This window comes from Rattus norvegicus, chromosome 2 (assembly GCF_021556685.1).
Source record: "Rattus norvegicus strain SHRSP/BbbUtx chromosome 2, alternate assembly SHRSP_T2T, whole genome shotgun sequence".
Lineage (NCBI taxonomy): Eukaryota > Metazoa > Chordata > Mammalia > Rodentia > Muridae > Rattus > Rattus norvegicus.
Window position 1 is genome coordinate 206,749,948 of NC_141535.1, and position 14,989 is coordinate 206,764,936.

Consider the following 14,989-nt stretch of genomic DNA (forward strand, 5'->3'; position numbering starts at 1 on the left):
AATGGAACGTTTCCTCAGTTCTAAGACTCCTAATTGGGAACTTTACATGCCTGAAAGATACTATTAAAGAAGCAAAAAACTGTCAGAGATTTTGGGTTGCAGAAGTAAGTCTTGGGAGAGCCATAGAATAAGAAGTCCCATGTGGCTCTTGATAAAATTAGCATCTTTAACTAGAAACATGTATTCAAGCTTACATTGGATGACCATGGTATAAAGCAGCTGTGGAGACTGAATACTACAGAAAACTACTTAGAGCTGATATCATCCTGCACCCTAGTGAGCTGAGCCTTTGAGCAACTAAGGCAGAAAGACCATTAATTGTGGACCTGCCTGGGCTACGCTGAGACCTGTCTGAAACAAAACAAAGGGAGAAAAGTACTTACAGTTACTTATTTAAAGAAATAAAAGCTAAAATGAAATTCTTTTGCTTTTTATTTTCCTATTTAAGTAATCACATGGCTAAACAAAGAACTAAATGAAAACCAGCTGGGAAGAAAGCAAGACACACTGGGGGCCTCTGCCACCCCACCCACACATTCTGCTAGCAACACCGTCAGAAGTGGGCTTTCTCCCAGCCTGAATGTGGTAAGCCTGTGGCGGGAGCGATGCTTCCCAAGACCGACAGTTACCCAGGAGGCGGTGGCATGTATTGCAGCTTAGACATGCATGTTCTTAACGAGGAGGCTGCATTTCAAGAGCACTCTTCATGCCTTTACGTGATTGCAAGAGTGTGAATGTATGAATATTCTCATATGTGTACACTTACAACGTGTAAAGGGCATACTTTATAAGATTTTCTTTAGAAATCATTACTGAAACATAAAATACACATGAACACACACAGAGAAAGGATTGTTTTGAAAACTTCAAGCAGAGAAAATTCAAGATTTAGACTCTTTAAGTTTGGAACTACTATAAAGAAAAGCCTACACTGATTTGGTAGCAAACTAAAGGGTTGGGTAGCTTTATTAACATGGGTTTGTTGGTTCTGGAGTCAGAGTGAGCATCCTGAGATAGACATTTGTAGCCAGCTGCCCTTCTCCCCAGTGCGGGGAGATGAAAAGCAGCTCTTTGGATCCAGGCGGTGGCCTGGCATTGCAGGATGGCAGGTCTGAGAGGGCTATGCATGCACCTGCTCATTACAGCTGAAGACCTAGACGTTCCTCCTGACACAGCAGTTACACAGGATCATCATCAGCTGAGTCAGCAGAAATGCAAGAACACTCCAGTCATCGCTGAACACAGAAGTTTGCTAGGCTACAGAAAGAGGCAGCCCTTCCTGTCCTGCAGCTGTAGTTTCTCTATGGAAGCACTTTTTCAACTTGTCTGTTTGTAGACACTAGCCCTGTTTTTACCCAATTTGATAAAATTATTTTCTCTCTGAATGGACTGTAGATGACTCTTCTGTCATTCTTCCTCATACCTTCTCCGTCAGTAAGGCTGGATAAACCAAGAGGCTTGGTAGTCTTTGTTTCACCACCATTTATTGGCAAGCAAGCCCAGTGGCTTCTTTGACCTATACTTGCAAAGCTAGTCTGGAAGGCCCTCTAGAGATCCCACACTTTGGTTATTAAAAAGCAGAATTTTATGCTGTCTTGCTAGAGAAAATTGGCCTCCGAGATATTACTCTTAATTAGTAATTATTGCTAGCAAACACTACTACTACTAGTTCAGCAAATACTGCCAATTATATTTTAGAAATATATATATTTTCTCATCTTCAGTCATTTTTATATTTTGCTTTTTAGGTTGATAGTAGACTAAATTACCCAAGCTGTGGAATTGGCTATCCTGTCTCGTCTGCGTTCACATTCCAGAATGCTTTTCCTCATGCAGTAGTTGCCAAAAACACCAGCCATCCAGTCTCTGGACCAAAGGTAGACAAGTATAATGTGTTAGATGAATACTGACTCTCTAGTATGTGCTTAAAGGAAATGCATGCACAGGATGCCTGCAACATCGCTGCAGCTTATAAAGCCTGGCCAGCAGTCTGCAGCATCTTGGCTTAGTCCCACGCACCTCGCCATTCTTCCTCATTGGTTACTAAGTCCACAAGCTGAAGAGATTGCAACCATCATACTACCAGAGTCATTTCTCATTCTGTTGTCAGAATTTATATGTTTGTAAGGCAGGCTAATAGCCAGTGAATTCTAAAGAAGAGTTTTGGCCATGCTTCTCAAGTGGTACATGAGAAGCCATCCTCCCACCCTTGATTTTCTAGCAAGTGTTTTTTGTATTCAGTTTAAGTGTTGATCATCACTATTACAACTAATATTTTCGTGCCTAGTTCCATGCTCTTATATGGGCAAAATGGGCAGTCTCTGTTGTTTGTTTTGTTGTTTGGACATGGGTCTTGCTGTATTGTCCTGGGTGCCATCTTCCTGCCTCAGTTCCCAAGTGGCTAGAATTAGAAGGACATGCTCATGAGTGCATGCGTGTGTGCGTGCAAGTGTGTGTGTGACAGTGGGGCATTCAGAAGACAATTTGTGGAAATCAGTTCTCTTCACCCCTGTTAGGTTGCAGTGGTTGAAGACCCTCAGGCTTGGTGGCAGGCGCTTTGTCCAGTGAGCTACCTCACTGCCTCCCCACCCCATGTCTGCGCTCTTCTCAGAACCTTTTGTTTTATGATCGCTGTATTTTCTGTTTGTAAAGATTTGTCTTTCTTCATGTGTGCCAGTGTCTGTGGAGGCCAAAAGAGGGTGTCCATCCCTAAAGCTGGAGTTACAGGTGGCTGTAACTAACATGGGTGCTGAGAAACACATTCTGGACCTTTGCAGCAACTCAAGGACTCTTACCGCTGTGCCATTTTCTCCAGCCCCTGCATACTTTTCAAACCATGAACCCTCAAGAGTAAAGACAGTGAAAAAAGCATATAAGTTGAATATTTTACTAAGGGTATCTCTGTTTGTGAATTATATCCTTATCCTATCCTATACAACTCTATCATTTATAGTATACTTTATTGCTTGAGATAACAGCGGTAACCAGAGGTTGAAGCAGAAGGCTCAAAGCCAGCTTGGGCTGGGCATTGTGCTCCACATCTTTCGTCTCTGCACTCAGGAAGCAGAGGCAGGCAGATCCTGTGAATTTGAAGCCAACCTGTTCTGTATATCAAGTTCCAGACAGTTGGGCTGCATAAGTGCTTTTATATTTAAAAAGAAGGGGGAGGGCGAGGGGAGGGACAAGAGAAGAGTGGTAGGAAAAAGGAAGGAGGAAGGAGGAGGAAGAGGAAGAGGAAGAAGAAGAGGAAGAAGAAGAAGAGACTGCTTACTGTATACTACCAGGAGTTTGATACTTCAGATCTCCTGCATCCTTCCAAGACTGAATCGTCAACCTAATTGTAACCATTGTAGTTGATGAATGGAAGTGTCTCATCGTGGTTTTAACTTTCATTTTCCTACAAGTTACAGAGAGCTAGGTGTGGTGCTGCACACCTTTAATCCCAGCACTTGGGAGGCAAAAGTAGTCTGATTGATGTTAGAGGCAGGCCTGGTCTACATAGTAAGTTCCAGCACACCTAGGGTTACATGGAGAACATGTCCCCTAAAATAAAAGTGGCTGGGTTTTCATGTTCCCTATTGCCCTCAGAATATCTGTTTTGTGAAGTGCTTTTTTTCAATTAAACAAACAAACCAACCAACCAACAAAAAACAACCTGGTGGGAGCTGCCTGTCTCCACTGTGTCATTCTGGGTGGACTCAGGTTATCAGGCTGAGGGGCAAGCACCCCAACCTGCCGAGCCGCCTTATCCGCTCTGTTTCCACACACAGCAGTTTACTGACAGGTCTCTCCGTATATGTCCCCACCAGAGGAGTGATTGGACATGTTTCTGTTGCTTTGTGTCTCTTTTTCTCATCTATTTCCCCTCATTTGTGTTTTATTTTAGGACAGAGTCTTACCATGCAGCCCAGGCTATCCTTCAATTCATGTTTCTCACGCCTCAGTCTGCCTGAGTGCTGGGATTGCACGTGGGAGCCACCTTGCCCATTGGCTCCTTTTTATATTGTAGATGGACTTTTGGATCATGGAACTTTCATCATTCTTTTGATTTATTTACTTCAAGTGTTTAGATGTTTTCCCTGCTCAGCACTTCAGCTACTAAGTTACATCCTTGATGTTTTTAGATAGGGTCTCGTTCTGTTTAAATCCATCCATCCTCTTAGCTCCAGCTTCCCATTCCTCAGCCTCTCAAAAACGGTCAACTCTTCCCACACCGCTGTGCCCAGCTGAGATTATGATTTCCCTGTTGGCTCCATTCTGCTGTCGAAACTAGTAGCCATTGAGTATTTTCTCTTTTCAGTTTGAAAATTCTGTTTCCTTTCCTTCTTTTGTCCCCTTCCCTTGGTGCTGAACCTGGAGCCCTGTATATGCCTGGAGGTCCACCAAGTTTGTATGTCCTTAAGCCCTGTGGGGTTTGGGTTTTTGGGTTTTTTTTTTTTTTTACATTTGTCTTATGAGTGTTTGTTCTGCTTAAAGCACAGTTATAATAGCTGCTTTAAAGCATTTTCTTGCACTCTGATGTTTGTTATTCTATGGTGGTATCTTTTGTGTTTTGTAAATTTGCTTAGATTTTCCTGGTTCTTTGTTAAGTAGTCTTGGATTATATTGGATTATATTCTGGATAGTTTTTTGTGAGACTCTAGAGTCTGTTCCAGTTATAAAGAAGATACTTTTTAAAAAGCTACTCAGTTGCAGTTTCAAGGTCTTTCTTGTCTCCATAGACTGTTTGCAGTGTCAGCAGGCTACTTTATCTGTCTCCATAGACTGTTTGCAGTGTCAGCCGGCTACTCTATCTGTCTGTCTTTAGCTGTTTGCAGTGTCAGCCCGCTACTTTATCTGTCTCCATAGACTGTTCCCAGTGTCAGCCGGCTACTCTGTCTGTCTTTAGCTGTTTCCAGTGGGATTTGCTGTGCTCCTTTTATCATCCCAAATGTGCAACATCTTGACCTGTGAGCAGAACCCCTACAGTTAGTTTCCAAAATCTGTGACCTACTGTTGGAGTCAGATGGGGCACACATGTGTGGTTTAGAAGATTGTTTTGTGTATTTGGCCCTGAGAATCAGTTTGTTTTTTAAGTGTGCTGGGCCCAAGGGCCACCACTGTGATTTCATTGTATGTGATCTGTGGGTTTGTCCTGGTCCTGTTTGCCCCTAGTACTTTATATCTTTTCCTTGATCTTCTTGGTTTGGGGGAAGTGTTACTTTCAAAAATGAGAGAAAATAAGAGATACTTGTGTTTATCTTATTTTGCTTAAGGTAGTGTCTTCAATTTCTGTCAATTTTGCTGTAAAAAAAATCAGTCTTTCTCTCTCTTCCTTCCCTCCCTCCCTCCTGTGTGTGTGTGTGTGTGTGTGTGTGTGTGTGTGTGTGTGTGTGTGTGTCTATGTCTTCTCACATACACCGTATTTTCTTCTTATATGTTAGCGGGCACGTAAACTGATCCTGTCTTGACTGGGATGAACTGTGGTGCAGTGAACATGGGTGTGTTTTCTCTTCTGTACTCTGGCTTTGATTCAGTTTGGTCTACACTCAAGAAGGAAATAGATTCATAGTAATTTCACATGGACCGTTTTGAAAAGTGTCTGTATTGGTCTTAACAGCAACTGTGATAACTTACATCCTCACCAACAGGCTATGAATTCCTTACTTATAAAATCCTCACCAGCATTTGTTAATTTTTTATTTTCATAATTGCCATTCTACCTGGAGCAAAAAGTTACTCCATTGTAACTTTAGCTTCCATTTCCTGGTCCTTCCAGCACATGGGACGTGGGCATGTGCTACCAGGCAACTAAGCCTTGGGCAGTTTCAGTCCTGTAATTGACCTAAACGCATTAGTGTTCACGTCACGGTAACTGTGGGGAGAATCGCGTATATTCTTCACCTTGGCCCTTTATCATGGGAGCTGTTTTGGTGAGGAAAAGTCAGGTTCTTAAGCCTCAAAAGAATGTGCTTGTGCTGTAAAATATAGGCAAGATCTTTATTAAAATATTTATCCAGAAGCAAAACCTAAGCACTCAGTTGAGCATGAACGGCCTCAGCACTGAGCTCATGAGCTGTGCTTCTCCTCAGGTGCAGTTCAGCTTGCAGCTGACAAAGCCAAGCACGTCGTCGGGAGATGGGCAGCCGGGAGCGGCTGTTAACAGGTCTGCTTCAGCTGACAAGGAGAAGTAAGTACGCAACAGACATGTATACGGTTTATTGTTCTCCTCTCTGAAAGTCAGTTTTTAGAAAGATTTAAGTCTTAAGTTTTGCCTGTGTGTATACTTGTACACAACACATTTGTCTGGTTCCCTCAGAGGTCAGAAGAGGTTAGCTGGATCTCTAGAACTGGGGTTACAGAGGATTGTAAGGTGTTGTGTGAGTGCTAGGAACCCCGCCCAGGCAGGCTTTTCAAGGACAGCGAGTGTTAATATTACAGCTCTTTTCTAGCACTTGAAGAGGCACATTAAAATGTCGGCAGTGTCAGGAGGCCCCATTTATCTGTGACTTCTTTTGTTGAGACGGGGGTCTAACTGTAGCTCTTGCTATCTTGTAAGTGTAGACCAGGATGGCCTCAAACTCAAGAGAAATTGCTTGCCTCTGCCTCAAGTGCTGGGGTTAAAGTGTGCACCACCAAGCCTCGCCTATCCTAGAATATTTTAAGCTAAAAATTTAGAATTATTTTTAACTATGAACAAGTGATTTCTCTTATATGTGGTTTTAAATTATTGGAGTCCCCCATAGATAATATATACAAGATTTTCTTGTAAGACTGCTTTTACAAATATTTGGATCTGTTCATAGAAATGGCTTTTAAAGCTAGGTGTGGTGGCGCACCCACCTTTCCTTTCACCACTCAAGTCTCAGGAAGAGGCTGCAGTCAGTGGGCTCCTCAGAGGGCCTGGCTTTGATCCCACACCCATGTGGCTACTCCCACGCTTTGTACCTCACCTTCTGGCCTCCAAGGGCACTGCATACGTGCACAGACATGTATGCAGGCAAGACACCCAGACATTCACATACAATAAATTAACAAATATACATGCACCAAATTTAATGATACTCTCAAATCAGTTATGTGTTTTCCCTGTCATGTGTCACACGTGCCTTTTTCTGTTCTAATGGTATATTGTATGGACTCCAATAAACTCAAGGTAATATTCTCAGCATAGAACTTGGTTTCTTCTGCATTTTCTCATCCCATGTTTGCCATGAAATTTATATGTTGTATATATATATAAAATCTTACAGTACTCATAGAATTTATTTCTCCTATAGTCTTTATCCCAGTTTTTACTATAAAGTTCGACCTTTTCTAGAAGATATTATATATAAATGTTTTATTTGCTTAAGACACAGTTTAAGTCTCCTTTAATTGAAACATTTGAGACCAGCACTTGAGATTTCTGAAGCTTCAGAATTTTGAGATATTTGAACACACACACACACACACACACACACACACACACACACACACACACACATACACACAGAGGCAATTATCTTAGAATGGGATCCAAGCCCAAAAGATTGATATTTTTCCTTCTCACAGCCTGCAGGTATGGTATGTAGGTTTTTTTGTTTTGTTGTTTTTGTACATCTGTCTCACCTAAGCCTTCCATAAAGGGAGGGCAACACATGTGGAGTTGTCAAGTTGGGGGCATCATGTGATCACTTAGGTGATCAAAAAGTTTTGTATTAAGATATTTTAGAGCATTTTGATTTTGTTAACTAGGAACATTCAACAGATAAAGTGAACAATAAAGTGAAAATTAAAACAAATTTTTTTTAAAGTGGTGAAAATTTAGGATTGGAATCCAAATACTTGAAGAAAAGAGAAGATAGCATTCCTTTACGTGGACTCAGCCAGAATCTGTTTAGTAATTCAGGTGAGGAGACCTGGGTACTGCACATGTATGATGTTGCTTCATTAAATGTGCCTAAGACTAAAGTAGTAACAGGTTATGTGTTTTGTCTCTTGCAGACCATCAGAAAGATGGCATGCTGGGAGCGCTGCAGACATCTTCCAAACCCACAGTCCTGCCCCCATCTTCATCGTATTTTCCTGGGCCATTACCAAGTAGTTAATCCGACACCTTTCACTGCTTACTGACAGTTTAGAAACTCAAGTGACTTAACAGACCATTAATAACACCAGTCTTTTCTTGTTCCTGTTAGGTCATTTGTATCCTTTATAATAGTGCTGCCATTGACAAACTTAGGACATTGATAAGGACTCTGAGTAAATGGTATTTTTTTTCTGTGAGCACAACAGAATATTTAAAAAAAAAAAAAGTCACTGAATTGTATCGGATTTTTACCAGTTGGTCTGAATAGGGACACTAAATCAAAGATAAGCCTGCAGAGAATAGTAGTAACAAGCTGAAGAAGACTTGTGATTCATACTATCATTTCTGTTATTAAAAAATTATTAATTTGCCACCTGAGAGTTGGGAGGGCTTCCACCTGTGATCATTGGTCTTTACACTGAGTTAGTATACTACTTTCAAAGGGTTTTTTTGTTTGTTTTTCTTTGAGATAGGGTCTATTATGTAGTTCAGGCTGCAGAACATTTCATGTATGTAGACTATGCTGATCTGAAATCCAGATCCGCCTGCCTCTGTCTCCCAACACCTGGTATGTACTACTGAGCCTGATTTACACAATGTATTTTGGTTTATTCTTTCTCCTCTCAGGTGCTCTCCAATTTCCTACCCACCCAATTCCATATTTTCTCCCTTAAAAAGAAAATTAAAATAACCAACCAGTAAGATAAAAATATCAAACCAAAACCAATGGATTTGACCTTGTGTTAGTCAACAACTCCTGGGTGTGGGTGTTTGGAATTTGGCTGATATACTCGATAGTCTTAAGCACTTTGAGTGAAAGTTAAGTATTCGTAGTGAGCGGATTATTTTCTCTGACATGTTTGATCTATGAAATGATTTTATATAAAAATTGGGCAGTATATTTACATGACTGAAATGCTTTAGTCGTCTGGGCTGAGCATAGTTGATTTTGACACTTCCATACAAGATCATCAGTGGAATAGCACCATAAAAGTTTTTATAATATACTTTTACAATATTTGTGCTCAGTGTTAATAAAGCAGGCAAGTTAACTATTGGAAGTTACAACTTTCTCATTATTAAAAACTTCCAAGAATTATTCCTTGGAAATTAAGTAGTTTCAAAAAACAAAACAAAACCAAAACTAACACTCAGTAATCTTAGAGGTCTAGTTTTGTTTTCTTGTTGATAACACCCCAAATCTTATCTGTAAAATGTAACAATCATGTGATATTTTCAAAGTTTCAAGAGGCTGGCGAGATGGCTCGGTTGTTGATTAGCACTAAATATCTTTCAGAGGACATGGGGGTTCTAGTCCCAGAACCCACATGGCAGCTCATGATTGTATGTCACCCACAGTGCATCAGGCATGTGGTTTCTAAATATACACTGTTGAAGACATTTTGAGACTGAGACATATTAACTATGAGGGCTACAGGAGAACAGGGATCTTTAGTCTCACTTTCAGGATGATAGCATCTGCCATCTATCTTCAACAAGGAAGGGCTGAAGTAGAAGTTCAGTGATGTAAGGCTATTGGTACAACTACTTGAGAGCACTTATTCTGGAAAGAAGCCTCTTGCCAGCACAGGACTGTTGTAAATACTGTAAAGTAAGCGTCAGCGCTTGCGGCCGGCTTTGGGAAGGGATTAAGACGTATCTATTAGCTTTGTGAAGAGATACCCTCCCCTTACTATTTATAAACATTTCCAAGATAGGCTGTTGGTGAGCTGTCTGTGCTAAGTGTCCACCACACAGATAGTGCTAACTCTCTGCTCTACCTCTCAGCTTTTGTTTGAAATTGTTTTGTATAACTGTACATGTGTTAATAATCAAAATGTTGTTCTTTGCTATTTCTGAAAACTGTGACCTTTGTTAATAAAGCACTGAAACCTCAGAATTTTATATATCAGAAGCATGTTTAGAAAATAAATGACTGACTTGCAGTGTCTGCCTAGGAAATGAAGTGTTTCCAGGTGACCTGCAAACTTTGTATTTTTATCTTCAGGGTTTTTGGTTTTGGTGAGGTGAGGGCAACAAGTGGATTGCAGAGAAGGTAAGGTAAGACTTGCTACTGTAAAAAGCTTATAGTAACAAAGCCTAAGCCAGCCTTACAGGGAGGGACTCACAGATCAAGACCTTTTTAAAAAGAAAAAAATCATTAAAATATTTAATTTTATTAACAGAATATTTACATTTGAGACCTTATTTAATCATAGTGAATGCTCCAAGTTTAAAAAGCATTAGGCAGTAACCACACACAAGATGAAAACAGTGTAAACTATACAATACTTTATGTACATTTTTACAAAGTAACACTTTTTTAAATAATATAACTGGACACAAAAATATACACTTTAGAGAAATTCACATCAGTAATTGTATAAAGCTCTCTTCTAGGGTCCTGAAAATTTAGGACAAACATTAGCTCTGTAAATAAAGTGTTACCGTGACAGTCCTGAAAGGCCACTATATATATTTATCTACATATAGATATCACATTGACATTTTCAAGGCTACCAGCTTTACTATAGAATTTTTAGATTATGTATTCAAGTGTTGAGGTCCTTATGATTATGCAAACATCAAAGGAATAGTGGAATAAGAAGCAGAGCAAATTTACACGAATTGGGCCAGAACACGGATGCACAGGCTCTGGCTGCCCCAACTTAGATCCTCAGTGGCTGATATATTCATACTTCAGACAGCAGTGAAGGTTTTAAATAAAATTATGGCAAACAGGCTTGAAACATGATTCTGATTTTCTACAATTTTCACAAGTTCTTTTAAATGCAAACAATTCTTTACCATTTCTTTATTCTAGTGCATCTGCATTAAGGCTTTGAATTATTGACCCAAGATTTTACAATGACTCAGGTTTTACAATGTTAAAGCAAACAGGTCCATAACCATCCCGCCTACTGTGTCACTGAGTCAGCATGAGCAGGTAAAGGCTCAACACCTAAGGAAATGGCAGAGACGTGCTGACAGCGGAGTTACATATATAGCTTTAATTAAAGATGTGTAATAAAACAGTTTAGTGGCAAGAGAGTGGTGCTAATATAAACAAAAGGTTTCTTTTCGAAAGAAATTGTAACATCTTTGGAAAACTGTCCGGTTCTTTCTTTAGTTCCCACGGAGTTCATGCAGGTATTTCTTAAGACAATCTTAAAGTACATTGGAGATGGGAATGGAATGTACGTCCAGAACTACAGGTGAAAACTAAGACCTGGGTGAGCTGAGAGAAGTCTTCCTGATTTCAGTCACACATTCGTGTCCTGGAGTAAAGGTTCTTTGGCCTCTCCTGGCGCTTGTGTACTGTGAGGATGGCTGTGACCACCACAATGCTTCCTCCAACTGCTGGACCTTAAACTTAAATTAGTATGCTCCGGAATAAACAAGGCAACGAGCAGAGCCAGCAGTACTGAGCAGGCTCCAAAGAGGAAGGGGGGACCAGGGATGATGGAATTCTGAGGAAGAAACAATAGTTAAAATTTTTGCATAAAAAACCACCCCTCCCCCCAGCTTCCAATAACTCAGCTCAGTGACGGCTTGCTCAGGTTTTTAAGTCAATGACTTCATTAAAGCAATGAGCTATAAATAACTTTCACTTTTCAGGCGAAACAGTATTTTTACTCTTATTGTAAAATCCTGCCCACAAAAATTGGCAAAGTAACTTGGACAACTGTGGGTGGCTTCTAGCACAGCCTGACAACAGGCCTTCTGTGCGTCTGCACTCAGTTACTATTCCCCGAGCAGGAGCGGCCTTGGAGTCACACCACACATGCTAACAACACACCTGCAGAGTCGGTTACTCAAAAATACAGTATCGCTAACCATAAAAAGAAATCATTTTAATTTTAGCCCAAATCACATTCATTCTGGGCAAAACCCTCCAACTGTTTCTGCTGTATATGGCCCACAACATTAAACAGGCTTGCCTGGGGGAACTCTTTCTTAATCAAGGAAACTGAAGAGCTGTTACTATTGGCTCAATGGTCCATGTGGTTTGGTGTTGGTAATTACAGTTGGGAAATCAAGCAAGTCGACAAATGTCTAACATAGATAACCGACATTCCATCCAGAGCAAATGACAGCAGTGCACTCCACTGTCAGAAGAAAGCAGTATGGAATGGACAAGTGGCGGCCATGCCATTAGGTACAAATTGACAAAAATAGGGTTTCAAATGGTTTTTCATTCTAATTTTGCAAGGTGCTACTCAGAAGAATAGTCTCTTAGGCTTTAACTTTTAAGATTACTTAAGGCTTATTCATGCTAGACAAACACTAACCAGATTTAATATCAGAAGCAGTTTTATACAAAAGCTGTTGTTTTCAAAAAATATCCTTTAATCCAGCCAAATAAAGAGAACGTTTGATGTGTGAATGAAGGCTTACCTGTTCAAAGTGGTGCTGAGGGCTTGTGTTTGTCCCCAGGTCTGGCCCTGTGATTGGCAGTTCTTTAAGTTCCACATGGAATATGTAGAAAATGAAGCCATAAAGGGCTGGTCCCAGACCATTGCACAGTCCTCGGATTCCTGTTATCATTCCCTGAACAACACCTACATGTGTGAAAAATCATTTAGCACATTATCCTTTTCCTACTCTTTAAAAAACTGCAAGTGTGAAGTGAATCTGACTGGGGGTGTGTGATGCTCCAGCGGCTTACTCCAGGGTACTCGGTGCTGTGGAGAGACCAGTGGTCACCGCCCTTTGCAAATGCAGCCCAGCATAGCACACAGGACGAACTCCGGGCAGCAAAAGCATTTGGCTCTTGGCAGTAAATCAGTCAGGAACCCACTGTCCAACACATTAAAACTGTCAAGAAGTTTGCTACTACGGAGTGATTCTCAATTTCTCCAGGGTCATCTTTCCAAATGAAATTGCAACTTCTTTTTACCACAGGCCTTTCCTTCCTCATTTTACTGAATGACTGCCTCTTTCTCTTAAAACCAGGTCACTTTAAAAGGATTTTATTAAAGGTTCTGGTGAGCCTTGGAGGAATATCTTATCCCTAGCTCCATCGACCATTATGATGAGTAACTTCTTCCACATGCCCCTGCTGCCATCCTCTCTCTGGACCAACAATGAGACCAAGTCACCAACCCAGTGGCTCAGATAAATTCTTTAAGATGTTTCTGTTGGATATTTTGTCACAGTGATGAAAAAGCCACAAACAGCCAAACATTCAATATTTAAAAGAGGATAAGTGACTGATGGTAACTGGAATTAGTATTTCAGAACCTGCTCCACCACAGGCAGCAAGCATGGGACACTCTAAAGATACACTTGGACTTAGTACTTATGCACTAACAGGACTCTGACCCACTCACCCTGTTGATCGGCATCAGCAGTCCGTGAAACCAGGGCACTAACAGCTGGAAAGGTGATGCTAGACATGGCTGCCACTGCCCCAGCAGCCCACATCATCCTGTAATCAAAGCAGTGAAACGCACTTTACTATTGTGTCTCCATTTTTCCTGTCAAATGAAACCAAGTCATCCTGACTGTGCAATGGCTGTGTGGAGAGAGAAGTGTGTTTCTCTCTTCCTCTAAGCGGCTCCGGGCTCTCACTTAAAGGTGTAGCTCAGGGCTCAGGTACTCTGGAAGTAGCAACTACCAGTTCACAAAAAAGGTGTGGTACTTTTTTGTAAAATGTTTCAAACGGTATGTGGAATAATCTTTGTGTTGGGAGTTGAGAAGTTACGTTGAGGATTATACATAAAATCAATAAAAGAAAGATCAAGTGTATTTAAACACCGAAGCAGCAGTCTTCCAAAGTTCCCATGGATTTGCGATTCATCTTAAAGGTCATTGAATGACTGTAAGGTGGGGAATAGAGGGTGAGTAAGCTGGATGCTCCTGGCTTGTTTGAAACCAATGCGTCACATTTGTGGGCACCCCTGCAAAGGTTGGACTGGGAAACATTACCCACTGAAACACATTGTTGCTGTTTACTAATACCCAAATCCAAAGAGGAGCTGGGCAACCCAACAGCAACCATCCCACAGGACACAACCATAAGAGAATGAGCCGGTTCCGGGGCCAGGAAGGAAGTGGGCTGTCGGTGAAGAACACTAGCTTTTGTTTTGTCTTTTTTAACAAGGAAAACAAAATACGTAATAAGGCTGTTAGGGCTTTGTTGCCACAGACTCCTGTGCTGTCTCCTAGTAACAAACTGATTAGATTAAATGCTCCTCAGAGATTCAATAGCTTAATCTCACAGGGAGAAAAAGCCAGTATGCAGCCTTAAGCACTCTAGAATCTATAAATATATGTGGAAACTGTACTGTGCATGCCTAAAGTACAGCAAGAAATAGGTTCGAGTCAGTAGCTTGGCTGAGAAGAAACCAAGGGGTAGGACTGGGCGTGGTCGTGCACACCTGTAGGAATCACTGAGGCAGAGGCAGCCTTAGCTAAAGAGGGAGCGTGTCTCAAAGACCAAAAGAGCAAAAGCACCAAAACACCTTTTGGTAGGGATGTGGCTGTGGGCAGGCTGTCCGTGCTCCTAGATGGTCCCACTTCCAGGCAAGACACAACTGGATAGCACTATTTTAGACTCTGGGTTAAGTTCACACAGACCGTAAGTCTATGACATTGGGAGACAGATGAGTAGGAGAGTTGGAAGAGTATGAGGAGGCAGACAGTAGTGGACTGATTTAATCAAACTACATCACACAAATAAAACTTTCAAAGAATATAAAAAAAACTAAGAAAACATCACAATATTTATACCTACCAAGGTTCTGAACCAAAGCCGTACCATGCCAGCTGCAATATTTGAAATCCCAGACCGAGTAAGATGGTATTCTTATTTCCAATTGACCTCATGAGTAAACTCAAGACTATGGTCTGAAAGACAAACACAATTATCACACAGGTTTTATTCTTTTTTTTAATTTGCACTATTTCCAGGAATTAGTTTTCTCCATGATGGCA

General features: G+C 41.0%; 2 protein-coding genes across 13 annotated transcripts in view; one reads left to right on the forward strand and one right to left on the reverse strand.

The window, feature by feature from the left end:
* Positions 1-9,955, forward strand: part of Sass6 (SAS-6 centriolar assembly protein) — a 31,790-nt gene extending 21,835 nt beyond the window's left edge. For 4 of the 8 annotated variants that reach the window (XM_087624824.1, XM_087624825.1, XM_087624831.1 and 1 more), the window contains 4 exons: positions 449-585; positions 1,749-1,877; positions 6,072-6,169; positions 7,966-9,955. In XM_087624824.1, coding sequence (XP_087480950.1) covers positions 449-585; positions 1,749-1,877; positions 6,072-6,169; positions 7,966-8,065 — 464 coding nt within the window. In that variant the 3' untranslated portion in view covers positions 8,066-9,955. 8 annotated transcript variants of the gene reach the window in all.
* A 235-nt stretch (positions 9,956-10,190) lies between these two features.
* Positions 10,191-14,989, reverse strand: part of Slc71a1 (solute carrier family 71 member 1) — a 34,572-nt gene continuing 29,773 nt past the window's right edge. For 3 of the 5 annotated variants that reach the window (XM_087613866.1, XM_087613876.1, XM_087613877.1), the window contains 4 exons: positions 14,790-14,902; positions 13,384-13,481; positions 12,449-12,612; positions 10,191-11,520 (listed from right to left, as the gene is read on the reverse strand). In XM_087613866.1, the coding sequence (XP_087469992.1) occupies positions 11,314-11,520; positions 12,449-12,612; positions 13,384-13,481; positions 14,790-14,902 (582 nt within the window). In that variant the 3' untranslated portion in view covers positions 10,191-11,313. 5 annotated transcript variants of the gene reach the window in all.